A 15,148-nucleotide genomic window follows, 5' to 3' on the forward strand; every position below is an offset into this window, starting at 1 on the left:
TAAAATAATCATTGGTTGTACAGTTACCTTCAAGTTGTGATCCTTGCCTGTCAAATAGTTAATGGATTTCCCTTCATGTGAACTTGTATTTTATTTTAAATGACCATCTTCAAAAGTTGTGGAGATGTTATATCCATTTTATTCAGAAGAAATGTAAAAATTTATACAAGATTTATTTTTTTTAAAGAATTTTTAAAAAAGAAAAAAAGGTTCTACACTTCCCTTCAAGTGTCCGCCAGCTAGGGAATCTTAATATAATACATGAAAGAACAAACATTACCAAAACGAAAAAATAAAACCATTTTATCCCAGTGCTTAAAGGGGTAGAGCTCCCATTCGAGGCGGCGAGTGCCAGACAGCAGAGCTGGTACGTTTAAAGTAGCGAGGTTTGCTCTTGCAGAAGATGCGATCCAGCTTTGGGGGTTCAATCACCCCGTAGTGAGAGTCCACGTCAGCTGGGTGGAAATATTGCTTCATCATAGACTGCTTCAGCTGGTTGCCTAGAGGGGAGGGAAGAAGGGGTTCACACTTTAGCATCGTGTCTAAGGCCTTGGGTCTTGTAGTTATAAAAGCTAGCACTTTGCCATCATGCTTCCAGTCGTTGTGCTAATGGCTAGTTAGCAATGGCACCATGAACTCTCGACTTTCCTTCAAACTGCGCAGCGACATAAACAAATGGTATCCATGAGTTCATCTAACTCTGGATATGTAGAACCCCCCCCCAGCTTGATTACCAAAATCTCAAACTATCCCTTTAAGATAGTTTGGGGCGGCAGGTAGCCTAGCGGTTAGAGTGTTGGACTAGTAACCGAAAGGTTGCAAGTTCAAATCCCTGAGCTGACAAGGTACAAATCTGTCTTTCTGCCCCTGAACAGGCAGTTAAGAACCAATTGTTATTTAGTGGGTTAACTGACATGCCTAGTTAAATAAAGGTAAAAAATAAAAAGAGCACAGTGAAAGGCATAAACGAGGCCTTGTGTGGAGGCCTTATGCACCGCGTGTTGCTACGAGGCCTAAAGTCATTCAAACGTACCCTCAGCCCATGTGGGGATGGGTTTCCTTGGTGCCGATTCGTCATCAGTAGAGTCATCACTGTTCTGATCCATCCCATAGTCCTCAGGGTTGGTGTTGAGAACAACAGGCTTGTTCCCCCCTTTAGGAGTGATCTCATATGACTGGGGAGACTGCTGCAAGGGCAAGAAGACAAATCAGGAATTTCTTCTCTTAGAATTCAAATAGACAAGTTGGTGTGATTTCTACACCCAGCCATGGTTGGACTGATAAAGTAGGTCCAGCAACATTAGAAGTCATATTGAGAGTCCTCATCTCCTACTTCCATTTATCAGATGCTTTTATCCAAAGCGATTAGTCATAGTTTGCATACATTTTACGTATGGGTGGCCCCGGGGAATCGAACCCAACAACCCAAGGCGTTGCAAGAGTCATGCTCTACCGACTATGGCTCTAAACGAGAGTGTGATCCATACCTCGATATCCACAGTGACGTTGAGGACTCCTCCCTTCCCTACAGGCGTCTTCAACACCTATAGGTGAGAACAGGAGAAGTGCACACGAATATTTGTAAATCTACCACAGGATCAATATCCTCCAATGAGATACACAACACTTTGCAAAGATTAGGAAAATCATTACTGACAACCCCATAGGCATCCACTCCTTCCAACCCCATGGGATAAATAGGAAAAAAACTAAAATGTTTACATTCAAAACAATGGACGCGCCATGTTACCACAAGCTCCCCCTCCTCGATGTTATAGTCATATGTTGGGGCCAATCCCACATCTTCCCCTACTGGCGGACCAACAAACTGTCATTGTTGGATAAGACACCAGGAAATCAGCACCAAGTCATTTTTAATTTAGGAAATCAGTTCCCAGGTATCCCCACACGTAATAGAGAGATGTGATCGTATACACATGTAAGCAAGGTTTGAAATGATTCTGTGTCAAATATCCGTTGGGGCTTCAAACTGGACTAAACACATTATTTGTAATCATCTTCCGGCCCCACGACCACCTCCAAGAAAACAAAATGGACCCGGGGGGTTGATCTAGTTGATGCTCCCTGCCCTACTTTTTACCTGTCAAAGTAGAGAAGTGTTCTCACCTGAACTTCAGCAGTCAGGTGGCTCTTAGCGGCTTCTCGCTGTCTCTCAGCGAGTCTCTCAGCTTCTCGCTGTCTCTCAGCGAGTCTCTCAGCTTCTCGCTGTCTCTCAGCGAGTCTCTCAGCTTCTCGCTGTCTCTCAGCGAGTCTCTCAGCTTCTCGCTGTCTCTCCTCCTCAGCCTGCCTCTGTTGCTCCTCCTATTGACAGAATAAAAACATTTCATTAGTACTTCAACCTGCCGTTAATGTCTTCTAACCGAAAGTGTACATGTACGAAGTCCCCAATATTAACACCTTTTAAATGTTATGTACAAATGTTTAAGACAGGAACAGACATGTTAAATTAATGTTTAATACAAACAAGACAAGACAGGTATGGTTGAAGACTTACCCTCTTCCTCTTCTCCAACTCTCTCCTCTCCTTCTCCCGGGCAGCTTTCTCCACATCTCTCTGAAGAGCAATGGCCTTCTCTCGCTCTACCCGCTCCCTGAAACAGACAATATTCAGAAAACAGCCTTCTCCGTCGCCACATTAAAACCAAACAATTCACAGTCCAAAGCTTCGAACATCAACAATAACAATGGCAGTTTAAATAGAAGATCAAACTAATTAATAATTAAAGCCCATTTTACATCGGCAGTTGTCGGCCATTTTACAGTTGTCGATAATTCCATAAGAAAATAAACACTTCCATTCATCAAAGGTTGACAGGGAAACTACCTCTCAGCAGATGCTTGTCTCTCTCTCTCCAGTTCTCTCTCTAGTTCTTTCTTCAGCTCCAGTGCTCGTCGGGCCTCAGTCATCTTACGAGCCCTCTCCTGCTCTTCTTCGGCTCTCCTCTTCGCCTGCAGCTCCTGCTGACGCTTCTCCTCCTCCTCCTGGGTCAAGGGTCAAACATTTAACAACCCACATGCAGCACCTTCAAGAGGCATTCGAATTAAAAACAAAACAAAATGTCTGTCCTTGGGGCTGGTCTAGCGGGCAATGCTGCAGTTTGGACATTAATGGGTCAAGAGTGGGTACAGATTCTACCTCTCCTATGGGCGGCATTCCGCCTACCTCTCCAATATCTGCCCACTAAAAAATAAATCATACTACTACTACTACTACTACTACTACTAATAAATATGAAAGTAGGAAACAGGAGTGTCTTACAGACTGTTGAATCTTCTTCCTCCTGACGTCCTCCTCCATCTTCCTCCTCAGTTCCAGCTCCTCCTGGCGTTTGGTGGCCACCTTCTTCTTGGCTTTCTCCTCTGCCATGCGCTCCACTCGCAGCTGCGGGAACAGGGGGAAAATAGTTTTACGAACACAAGTTTCCTATTGGATAAGTTCAGATAGTATCTCCTCTTTTCCACTCCATTTCAAGGCGGTTTGTGCCCAAATGAACAGGACCCCCATTACTGTAGCTTCACCTCTGCATCAGATGTCCTCCATCCGTCATTCGGTAAAGTCGAGTCTCTCGTCCACATCTTACCCTCCCTCGTCCACACCTCGCCCTGTCGCGTCTCTCGTCCACACCTCGCCCTGTCGCGTCTCTCGTCCACACCTCGCCCTGTCGCGTCTCTCGTCCACACCTCGCCCTGTCGCGTCTCTCGTCCACACCTCGCCCTGTCGCGTCTCTCGTCCACATCTCACCCTTTCTCATTCAACATCTCACCCTGTCGCCTCTCTCGTCAACATCTCACCTTGTCGTGTTTCTCATCAATCTGGAGCATTTTCTGCTCAATCTTCTTCTTCTTCTCCTCCTCTTTCTGTTCTTCCTTCACCCGGGCCTCGACTACCCTCCGCAGCCGTTCATCCCTCTTCTTCTTCATCTCTTCCTGTTTTCTCCTCTTCTCTTCCTCCATCTTCTTCTTCCTCTCGTCTTCTTGCTCTTGCTTCTTCTTTAGTGCTTCCAGTTTCAGGCGTTCTCTTTCCTAGAAGAAAATTACACTTAGGAATCTGATATAGATACATGGCATAAAAATAATAATATATATATATTTTTTAAACATTCTAGTGGCATCTCATCTGGGACTGAGTGAAATCCGTGGTAGTATTATTTTATATGGAAAGAGAGCCCATTAAGAGGGAATAAGATTAATATGGAACTAAAGGCACCAAGGGGGAAAGAAAATGTATCTCAAGGACGTATACACAGATTTAAGGCGATTTTTTAAAATGTAAATTTAGTTAGTGAGGGGCAAACGTATGTTCTTGCAAAGAGCCGGTAACGCGCTTGACGTGTGTAGGTGCCCGAAAACACAGACATAAATCGGATGAAGTCTAAATCACAAAAGCCCCAGCCTTTGTGCCCCTTACAACCCAACGTTAACTCAGGTGGTGTGGGAGGGAACGATGACAAGTGGCATGTACCAGTTAGAGCACACAAAGACCAAACACCCCCCCCCCCCCCACCACACCATATTACTATGATACATACCACTACACCACAGCCTGACTGTAGAGGGGACAGGGAAAGAGAGATCCAATTAACAAGGCTACATATGTTGTCTGGTAACATTGTGATTTATTTTTAAACTTCCTAAACATTTGGCTCAAAATGATCACAAAATGGTTATGATGTGATCATGACAACATAGGGGGGGGGGGATAATGTCACGAAGGCAGGAATTATTCAGGAAATATCACATCGCAAAATTAGGGAGCCTCTGAAATGAGTAGTGATCTGTAAACGAACCTTGAGGTCGGCTCTGCCCGGAGTGGTGTGTTTAATGAAGGACTTCATGACCGTGTTGCGACCCAGAGAACTGGGGGTCATCATCAGCATCTGGTTCTTCTGGACCGTGTGGAGGAACGACCTCATGTTGGGCCTCACCTACAGTAGACAACATTAGGGGTCTATTCATGGCAAGTAAACGTTTTCAGTATTTTTTAAACAACACTAGGTTCAGAACGTAAACCTATAAAAATGGGATTTCAAAAGTGAACTTGATACAGTGATAGTCCCACCACTTAATATATTCACTTGTTGGGAGAACTGGCAGGTCCTATGCCAGGTAAACTGGCAGGTCCTATGCCAGGTAAACTGGCAGGTCCTATGCCAGGTAAACTGGCAGGTCCTATGCCAGGTAAAAGACAGCTAGTTGGTGTGAAGAAATGCCTTTATCTTACTTATCGTCAGAGTAGGGGTGTTAACCCCAGTGTCCCGGCTAAATTCCCAATCTGGCCCTCAAACCATCACAGTCACCTAATAATCCCCAGTTTACAAATTGGCTCAGTCATCCCTCTCCTCTCCCCTGTAACTATTCCCCAGGTCGTTGCTGCAAATGAGAACGTGTTCTCAGTCAATTTACCTGGTAAAATAACAGATAAATAAAATATCTTGGTTCTTACACTCTGGCTCTTAATAGGGGGTGATGGCTTCTTCCTTGGGCTCTGGAATTCATCGGCAGCTGCTCTGCGCTTGGCACTGAGACGAGGACCCAGACTTGACGGTGGCTTCTTACCACTGCCATCTAGGAGAACACAAACCCGTTAACCACCAATACAGCCAACATCTTTGCCAGTGTGTGCGCGCGCACACGCACACACACACACACGTTGGCTCCCTCTCTAAAACATAGCCATAACCTATTGACGTTACAAGCATGATTCAGAAGATGGGGGGGATTTCTGCATATACGTGGTGCATCTTCGGTACGTGTGCCAGTCTTTGCTGATGAGTGTGTGTGTGTGAGGAAATGACGGCCTGCACCTGATCCAGAGTCTGGTGTGGCGGTCTTGGCTTTGCTGATGATCGAGGCTGGTGGCGGCACGGTGGGAGTGGTCTGGGCCATGGAGCGAGTGAAACGACGAACCTCCGTAACACTGAGATGGTTCTGCACCGTGTTATCCTGCGCAAATTAAACACGAGTTTAGGGAACCATTTCACTATGATCGTCAATATATTTACATAAGGAACAGACAGAAACAGTAGAGCTAGATATCAACGACTAAATCAGGGTTGGGGGGTTCAATTCCATTTCAGGAAGTAAATGAGGAACATCTGAATTGACCCCCCAACCCTGATATGAATGTATATTTTAGATAAACATATCATCCAGGTACAATGGGGATGTTTCCTACCTCAGAAGTCTCAGGAGATTGGCTGTCGGTCTTAGTCTTTGCAGGCTCCTCTGACAACACCCTGTCATACACAACAGCATATCAGATGCATAATAATCTCGGGTGTATTCATTCGTCGGCACACCGTAACAAAAAAAAACGTTTCACAAGCATTGTAAACAGAAACACTGGGAACTACGGTAACAGGTGAAATGAAGAAGGCCATCTACTTTATCTCTTAACATATTGCACAAGTTGACTGCAGGTATTTCCTTGGAAAGTAGCGATCAATATACACACACACAGCTCAAAAAAATCCAGGGGACACTTAAACACCACAATGTAACTCCAAATCAATCACACTTCTGTGGAATCAAACTGTCCACTTAGGAAGCAACACTGATTGACAATACATTTCACATGCTGTTGTGCAAATGGAACAGGTGGAAATTATAGGCAATTAGCAAGACACCCCCAATAAAGGAGAGGTTCTGCAGGTGGTGACCACAGACCACTTCTCAGTTCCTATGCTTCCTGGCTGATGTTTTGGTCACTTTTGAATGCTGGCGGTGCTTTCACTCTAGTGGTAGCATGAGACGGAGTCTATAACCCACACAAGTGGCTCAGGTAGTGCAGCTCATCCAGGATGGCACATCAATGCGAGCTGTGGCAAGAAGGTTTGCTGTGTCTGTCAGCGTAGTGTCCAGAGAATGGAGGCGCTACCAGGAGACAGGCCAGTACATCAGGAGACGTGGAGGAGGCCGTAGGAGGGCAACAACCCAGCAGCAGGACCGCGACCTCCGCCTTTGTGCAAGGAGGAGCACTGCCAGAGCCCTGCAAAAGGACCTCCAGCAGGCCACAAATGTGCATGTGTCTGCTCAAACGATCAGAAACAGACTCCATGAGGGTGGTATGAGGGCCTGACGTCCACAGGTGGGGGTTGTGCTTACAGCCCAACACCGTGCAGGACGTTTGGCATTTGCCAGAGAACACCAAGATTGGCAAATTCGCCACTGGCGCCCTGTGCTCTTCACAGATGAAAGCAGGTTCACACTGAGCACATGTGACAGACGTGACAGAGTCTGGAGACGCCGTGGAGAACGTTCTGCTGCCTGCAACATCCTCCAGCATGACCGGTTTGGCGGTGGGTCAGTCATGGTGTGGGGTGGCATTTCTTTGGGGGGCCGCACAGCCCTCCATGTGCTCGCCAGAGGTAGCCTGACTGCCATTAGGTACCGAGATGAGATCCTCAGACCCCTCGTGAGACCAAATGCTGGTGCGGTTGGCCCTGGGTTCCTCCTAATGCAAGACAATGCTAGACCTCATGTGGCTGTAGTGTGTCAGCAGTTCCTGCAAGAGGAAGGCATTGATGCTATGGACTGGCCCGCCAGTTCCCCAGACCTGAATCCAATTGAGCACATCTGGGACATCATGTCTCGCTCCATCCACCAACGCCACATTGCACCAGACTGTCCAGGAGTTGGCGGATGCCTTAGTCCAGGTCTGGGAGGAGATCCCTGAGGAGACCATCCGCCACCTCACCAGGAACATGCCCAGGCGTTGTAGGGAGGTCATACAGGCACGTGGAGGCCACACACACTACTGAGCCTCATTTTGACTTGTTTTAAGGACATTACATCAATGTTGGATCAGCCTGTAGTGTGGTTTTTCACTTTAATTTTGAGTGTGACTCCAAATCCAGACCTCCATGGGTTGATAAATTTGATTTCCATTGATCATTTTTGTGTGATTTTGTTGTCAGCACATTCAACTATGTAAAGAAAAAAGTATTTAATAAGAATATTTCATTCATTCAGATCTAGGATGTGTTATTTTAGTGTTCCCTTTATTTTTTTGAGCAGTGGCGATAGATATATATAAAACCATCTCATGGCTAAATATCCAAATATCCCGGTATACTGTCCAAGCCTACATCATTCACAACAGACGTGTTTAAAGACAAGACAATGGTTGATAAAAAAAAAACACACACTAAAATAGGGCTAATAAATGTGATCACTCACCCGTCAGTCTGCACCTGGACCTCATGTCCATCAGTTTCCATCCACACATCTTCTACAGCGGACAGACAGACAACACAATGCTATCATTCATTAGCACAGTATATATCATTACATTGTCAAGGCGTAATATGGAGAGATAAATACATTAAATTAAAAAGGCATGCTCAACTCAGACTGAGCTCTGAAGCAGTAAATTAGTAAATCTGACTGGTATGAAAACAAAATGCTGGCTGCACACCAAACCATATCGCTCACATCCAGTGGAGGCTGCTGAGGGGAGGACGGCTCGTACTAATTCCTGGAATGGAGTCAATGGAATGGTGTCCAACATCAAAAGACGTGGTTGCCGCCACTCCATTGACTCCATTCCAGGAATTAGTACGAGCTGTCCTCCCCTCAGCAGCCTCCACTGCTCACATCAAACTCCAGTCAAGGTATAAATGGCAGAATGTCAGGTCATATCTCGCCCCTCACCATGCCCGCTGACGTTACTGCTGCAGGTGGAGCTACCCATACGAGCCTTCTTCTTCAGGAAGGATCTCCTGGAGGCTCTGCGGACAGACTCCTGGGTCATGCTGTGTCTCAGCCCTGCCAGGGAGCGCCGCACGGTCAGGGAGTGTCTCACGGAGCTCCGCCTGGGACCCGGGGGCGTGGTGCCGGCAGCGATGGCTATCTTAGTGGCGGTGCGGCTTGGAGAGCGCTCTGGGTTGGGGTTCATCTGGAGATCTGCAGAACGGCGCTCTGAGGCTGAGATCTTGACTATGGCTTCAGCTATGTGACTCTGAGTCTGAGGGGATGTTAGACAGTGGGGCTGGGAGGCGACAGAGCTGAACGACTCCCTCTTACTCTCAGCTTCCTCTGGCTGCATCCTCTCCTCCTGGATGTGTTTGCTAGGAGCCTCATACTCCATCTCCTCCGGCTGAGAGTTGGTGGTCGGAGCAGCTCCTTTGCGGGTGCTGCATACGGGTGGCGCCGCCTCAGACTGGGTCGTCTGTTTGGCTCTGCGGGAACGAGGGGGCTTGACTATCTCTTCCAGCGTGACCGGAGATCCTCCGTCATCCTCCGCTATCAGGTTCAGGGAGGTGGACACGGAGGAGCGACGCAGGTTGCTGCGTTTGCCCTTTGAGAAGCTGCAGGGATGACAAAGACGGCATTATAGCAGACTGATAGGGGGGCATTATAGCAGACTGATGGGGGGGGGGGGGGGCATTGTAGCAGACTGGTGGGGGGGGCATTATAGCAGACTGATGGGGGGAGGCATTATAGCAGACTGATGGGGGGAGGCATTATAGCAGACTGATGGGGGGAGGCATTATAGCAGACTGATGGGGGGAGGCATTATAGCAGACTGATGGGGGGAGGCATTATAGCAGACTGATGGGGGGGGGCATTATAGCAGACGGGAGGGAGGCATTATAGCAGACGGGAGGGAGGCATTATAGCAGACTGAGGGGGGGGGGGCATTATAGTGGACAGAGGGGGGGGGGGCATTATAGCAGACTGATGGGGGGGGGGGGCATTATAGCAGACTGATGGGGGGGCATTATAGCAGACTGATGGGGGGGGGGGGGGGGGCATTATAGCAGACTGGGGGGGGGGGGCATTATAGCAGACGGGAGGGGGGCATTATAGCAGACGGAGGGGGGCATTATAGCAGACGGAGGGGGGCATTATAGCAGACGGGAGGGGGGCATTATAGCAGACTAAATACGTGTTTCAACCTGTCCTCAAATTAATATTGTGGGTTCACCGTTGGTTTCGGTATTTAAACCTGCGTGTCATTAAACGTGTCTGGTCGGGTAAAATTATAATGTGCACGATGAAGAGCACACGTGGGATCGGTCTAGTCAGGGCGTTAACTCTGTTTATTGTGAAATTCCTGGCACAAGCCTTGGTGAATGAAGGTGATTCTGATTCCTGTACTAAATGTACAGTGTCACATGATGACTGAACAGATGAAACACTGCTCTGAGACATAGGAACATACTGTAGTAGAATAAATTAACAGAATAACCTACCGCCTCTTGGTGCGGTTCTCATTCTGACCCACGGATAGACGCTTCCTACGGTTGCTCTTCTTCTGTGATGGAGTCTTTGGCATCAGTTCTGGCTCCGCACTGAAGTCACTGAGACAGGAAAGAAAAAAATGTGAATGGCTCGGGAGAAGATTTTTGTTGTTGTTGTGAATATACAAAACACTAAGAACACCTGCTCTTTCCATGACAGACTGACCAGGTGAAAGCTAGGCTCCCTTAGTGGTGTCATTTGTTAAATCCACTTCAATCAGTGTAGATGAAGATTACCGGTTTGTGATCAAGAACTGCACCGCTGCTGGGTTTTTCCACACTCAGTTTCATTATGAGCAAAATCATGCCAATAAAACTAAAAAGGTTTGTTCGACCGCTAGTTTTTGTGTGTATTTTTTCTCCATAGAAACACATACTATGCATTTTAATCCAATCAACTATATGTACCGTGTTTGTATAATGCTTTACGGGCACCGTTTGAAAAAATAATTACGACACAAATGAGTAGATGGAGTCCGCCCGCAATAGATTTGATTCTGATGGGGTCGTTTTTTCCCTGTACACTTCAGTCCTCCTACCTTGAAAACATGCGGTTGGCTTCCTGCTGGATCTCCTCGAGCCACACCATGTGGACATTTTCTATTTCGTTGGCGAACTCCTGAATCTTCCCATTAAACATCTGCATCAGGGCATGCGTCGACGACAGTACAGAGGTCATGATTGCGACCTGGTGAAAATAAAGGAGGAAAGAATCAATTGTTTTCAAACGTTTGATGGGATGGTGAAACCTCCCACAAAACTCTAACGCTCGAACTAAATTGGCAAGCAGTTACGTTTTAACAAGGAAGGCCAAAAAAATCTGTACAAAATATTGTACAAGTCGAGACACCTGACACAAAGACACATGCAGGGGGGGGGCGAAGTGACACGACAACCATTCCAGACAATCCAATACAATAACTCAACATTACCCACAAAAAAAACGTTACATTTAACCAAATGTTCATTGAAACCTTGCTTGCAGTAACAAAATGGCTTACTAGTTAGCGAACTATAACTAGCTACCATTTTTGAATTTGAGCTAAACCCGCGCATTTCCGCAAACTCAAGTAACGTTGGACTGAGGCTTGCTACAGTAGCTAACTACTTATTAACGTAACCAGTCTCCCTGACAACTTTTGTTAGCAGCTAGCCAAATATATATCCTGTAATAATATGCAAAGTAAAATCAGATCATGTTGAAGAAACAAAGATAGTCAGTGTTGTCTTAGCAATCTAGCGAGTTGTTGTTGTTGAGATTTTAAAAGTCAACGTGAAAAGATGGCTAATGAAGCTAGCGAACGATAGCCAAATAAAATTCCCATACCATAAAATTCCTCCAGTTTTCGAGAAAAATATAAATCCGTTTCGCTTCAATAGCAGATTACTTCAACAATCTTTATCAACAAAAACAAATATATATATATTAAATGGTAAAATACGCCATTTATTTCTCTGCACAACCACAACAAAGTAACGTTAGTCCGACTTGACTTCAACACCCGCTGAAAACCGTTTAAAATGTTCCAAACTGTCTTAGCAAATCAGAGACGGGTTTGTAAATGACGTGCTCAAATCAGCTCCTCCCACTGACCAATCATATTTAAAGAGGAAGTGTCGAGGGGGCGGAATCACTGATTCTTTTCATGATTCAAACCATCCAATCGTAGGAGAGGGTTTTGTTTCTTCTTCCGGATAGTGCTATTTAGCGTTAATAAACGTCGGAAATAAAGCCTGAGGTTAACACAGGGGTATAGGAGCTGTTAAATACCGTTTGTTCTACGATGTAATAGCAGTCAGTTGACATGATCTTTATGAATTATGAAGCCTTTACGTGCTTTACATGTTTTATTTATTTATTAGATAATTTCTTTAAAATGTACTAAATGTGACGTTAGCTGATTGAGAGTATATCATAGAACAAAACGTATATCTCCTACACCTGTGTTTACCAAATACCTTCAACGTTTATCCAAAAAACGCCATTCATTTTCTCCATAGGGATTTACGTGCGACAATTTTAGTACTCATCACTGCATTCTCATCCAGAAAGTTGCTTGGACCTCAACGATGTCATGTAGGTTGATACATTGCTATGTTTTAATTTATAAAAAGCCATTTTACAAAAAAAATCCCACTGTACTTAACATTACTAAACATCAGACATTAGAGTTACCGCACCCTGTCTCAAGGATAGCTAACGTAACTCTGGAAATTCCTTTGGGCTCTACTGAGTTAAGTAAATCCGTTTTTCGTTTTTTTTTTGCACCTTATTTGTGGAAACAATCTTCTTAAGCGTGATGCTTTGGTGCCGCTAGGCCAATTCAGAAAGATGGTTGAGGACCTTATTACTGATGAATGTGTTTGTTCTGGTGCCGCTAGGCCAATTCAGAAAGATGGTTGAGGACCTTATTACTGATGAATGTGTTTGTTCTGGTGCCGCTAGGCCAATTCAGAAAGATGGTTGAGGACCTTATTACTGATGAATGTGTTTGTTCTGGTGCCGCTAGGCCAATTCAGAAAGATGGTTGAGGACCTTATTACTGATGAATGTGTTTGTTCTGGTGCCGCTAGGCCAATTCAGAAAGATGGTTGAGGACCTTATTACTGATGAATGTGTTTGTTCTGGTGCCGCTAGGCCAATTCAGAAAGATGGTTGAGGACCTTATTACTGATGAATGTGTTTGTTCTGGTGCCGCTAGGCCAATTCAGAAAGATGGTTGAGGACCTTATTACTGATGAATGTGTTTGTTCTGGTGCCGCTAGGCCAATTCAGAAAGATGGTTGAGGACCTTATTACTGATGAATGTGTTTGTTCTGGTGCCGCTAGGCCAATTCAGAAAGATGGTTGAGGACCTTATTACTGATGAAAGTGTTTGTATTTTATGACCGTGTTTTTCTTTCTGCTTGCATTTTGAATGTATATTTTGACGTGTGTATTTTCTGTAATTCAGGGCATCTGTAAAAAAGACCTTGGTCTCAGTATGAATCCTTAATAAAAATATAATAATGAAGGTTAAACATATAGACGTTGTCTAACGAACCATGGAGGAGTCCCAACAAAAGGACGCCGTTACAATTTTTTTTATTTGAATCTAGAATTCGCTTCCTATTTCGCAACAAAGCATCCTTCACTCATGCTGCCAAACATACCCTCGTAAAACTGACCATCCTACCAATCCTCGACTTCGGCGATGTCATTTACAAAATAGCCTCCAATACCCTACTCAACAAACTGGATGCAGTCTATCACAGTGCAATCCGTTTTGTCACCAAAGCCCCATATACTACCCACCACTGCGACCTGTACGCTCTCGTTGGCTGGCCCTCGCTTCATACTCGTCGCCAAACCCACTGGCTCCAGGTCATCTACAAGACCCTGCTAGGTAAAGTCCCCCCTTATCTCAGCTTGCTGGTCACCATAGCATCTCCCACCTGTAGCACACGCTCCAGCAGGTATATCTCTCTGGTCATCCCCAAAACCAATTCTTTCTTTGGCCGCCTCTCCTTCCAGTTCTCTGCTGCCAATGACTGGAACGAACTACAAAAATCTCTGAAACTGGAAACACATAAACAAGAGCCATTACTATTTCTCTAGCTTTAAGCACCAGCTGTCAGAGCAGCTCACAGATTACTGCACCTGTACATAGCCCACCTATAATTTAGCCCAAACAACTACCTCTTTCCCTACTGTATTTATTTATTTATTTTGCTCCTTTGCACCCCATTATTTTTATTTCTACTTTGCACATTCTTCCACTGCAAATCTACCATTCCAGTGTTTTACTTGCTATATTGTATTTACTTCGCCACCATGGCTTTTTTTGCCTTTACCTCCCTCATTTGCTCACATCATATGTAGACTTGTTTATACTGTATTATTGACTATGTCTGTTTTACTCCATGTGTAACTCTGTCGTTGTATGTGTCTAACTGCTTTGCTTTATCTTGGCCAGGTCGCAATTGTAAATGAGAACTTGTTCTCAACTTGCCTACCTGGTTAAATAAAGGTGACATAAAAATAATAAAAAATGAATCCTTAATAAAAATATAATAATGAATGTTAAATATATAGACGTTGTCCAACGAACCATGGAGGAGTCCCAACAAAAGGACGCCATTACTATTTCTGTCTTGGCGTCTTTTTGTCTGCACTAACTCCGCCTTAAAGCACATAAAGGCTTCATATTTCATAAAGGTCATATAGTATCTTATACAACTAAACGTATAAGATCTCATAAGCCTGTGTTAACCTCAGACCTTATTTTTTTGTGTGTGGAATTTTCATTGTTGGAAAATGATTTTCCATTTTAATTTAAGACATCTGTTCCCAAGTATTCCCACGCACAATAGAGAGACACGATGTGGTCGTAGACAAACATAAGCAAGGTTTCAAATGTTTTAGTTAAACATATCTCTTTAGGCTTCTTGCAGTCAATTTGTAGTCTACAAATTATGTTCCGGGCCCTTGACCATCAACTCAATAAAAAAACTCCTTCCCCAGCTGAATTGAGTTGATGATCCCTGCACTATAAAGTGTAAAGTATCTAAACATTTCTTGATGTTATTTATATAACAGCCAGTCTAATATTATTAAAGTCTTTATTTATTTATTCATGTTTAGAGATGAAGGCTCAGGAAAATATCTTTATCACAGTTGAAGAAAACAAAATCTCCTTTTACAAGCCATGCAACAAAAATGGAGGAAAATGCATCTTTGTTTTTGTTTGAGGTCTGCTAAGATAAAAGACCCAACACTTTTAGGTGGGTTGAAATATTAGGTATGTATGGGTCAAAATAATTGCAATACACAATATCTTCTTTCATTTTCCAATGAGTCCATGCTGCAAGATGTTTTAATGAAAAATATCACTTATAAAATG

General features: G+C 44.6%; 1 protein-coding gene across 4 annotated transcripts; it reads right to left on the minus strand.

The window, feature by feature from the left end:
- Nucleotides 1-116: 116 nt before the first annotated feature.
- incenp (inner centromere protein) lies at nt 117-11,791 on the minus strand. 4 transcript variants are annotated; one of them, XM_031801857.1, is made up of 18 exons: nt 11,593-11,791; nt 10,805-10,953; nt 10,218-10,325; nt 8,674-9,329; nt 8,200-8,251; nt 6,197-6,257; nt 5,826-5,964; nt 5,465-5,586; nt 4,809-4,946; nt 4,551-4,568; nt 3,814-4,044; nt 3,281-3,403; nt 2,846-3,003; nt 2,516-2,612; nt 2,128-2,322; nt 1,488-1,544; nt 1,034-1,187; nt 117-500 (listed from the first exon to the last, which is right to left on the minus strand). In XM_031801857.1, the coding sequence occupies exons 1-18, from the start codon at nt 11,593-11,595 to the stop codon at nt 316-318; spliced, it is 2,646 nt and encodes an 881-aa protein (XP_031657717.1). In that variant the 5' UTR covers nt 11,596-11,791; the 3' UTR covers nt 117-315. The 4 variants fall into 4 exon arrangements, with proteins under 4 accessions (XP_031657717.1, XP_020329764.1, XP_031657719.1 ...); XM_031801858.1 differs by having other exon boundaries at nt 155-500; nt 8,200-8,248; nt 11,593-11,786; XM_020474175.2 differs by lacking the exon at nt 4,551-4,568.
- Between the last annotated feature and the right edge of the window lie 3,357 nt (nt 11,792-15,148).

The sequence above is a fragment of the Oncorhynchus kisutch genome, linkage group LG22 (genome assembly GCF_002021735.2).
Source record: "Oncorhynchus kisutch isolate 150728-3 linkage group LG22, Okis_V2, whole genome shotgun sequence".
NCBI lineage: Eukaryota > Metazoa > Chordata > Actinopteri > Salmoniformes > Salmonidae > Oncorhynchus > Oncorhynchus kisutch.

Excerpts from the sequence above, each read along its gene's own strand:
- incenp (XM_031801857.1), bottom strand. Across the intron at positions 9,330-10,217 it reads GAGAACCGCACCAAGAGGCG|CTTCTCAAAGGGCAAACGCA; the intron begins GTAGGTTATTCT and ends TCATCCCTGCAG. Across the intron at positions 2,613-2,845 it reads AGACAAGCATCTGCTGAGAG|GGAGCGGGTAGAGCGAGAGA; the intron begins GTAGTTTCCCTG and ends TGTCTGTTTCAG.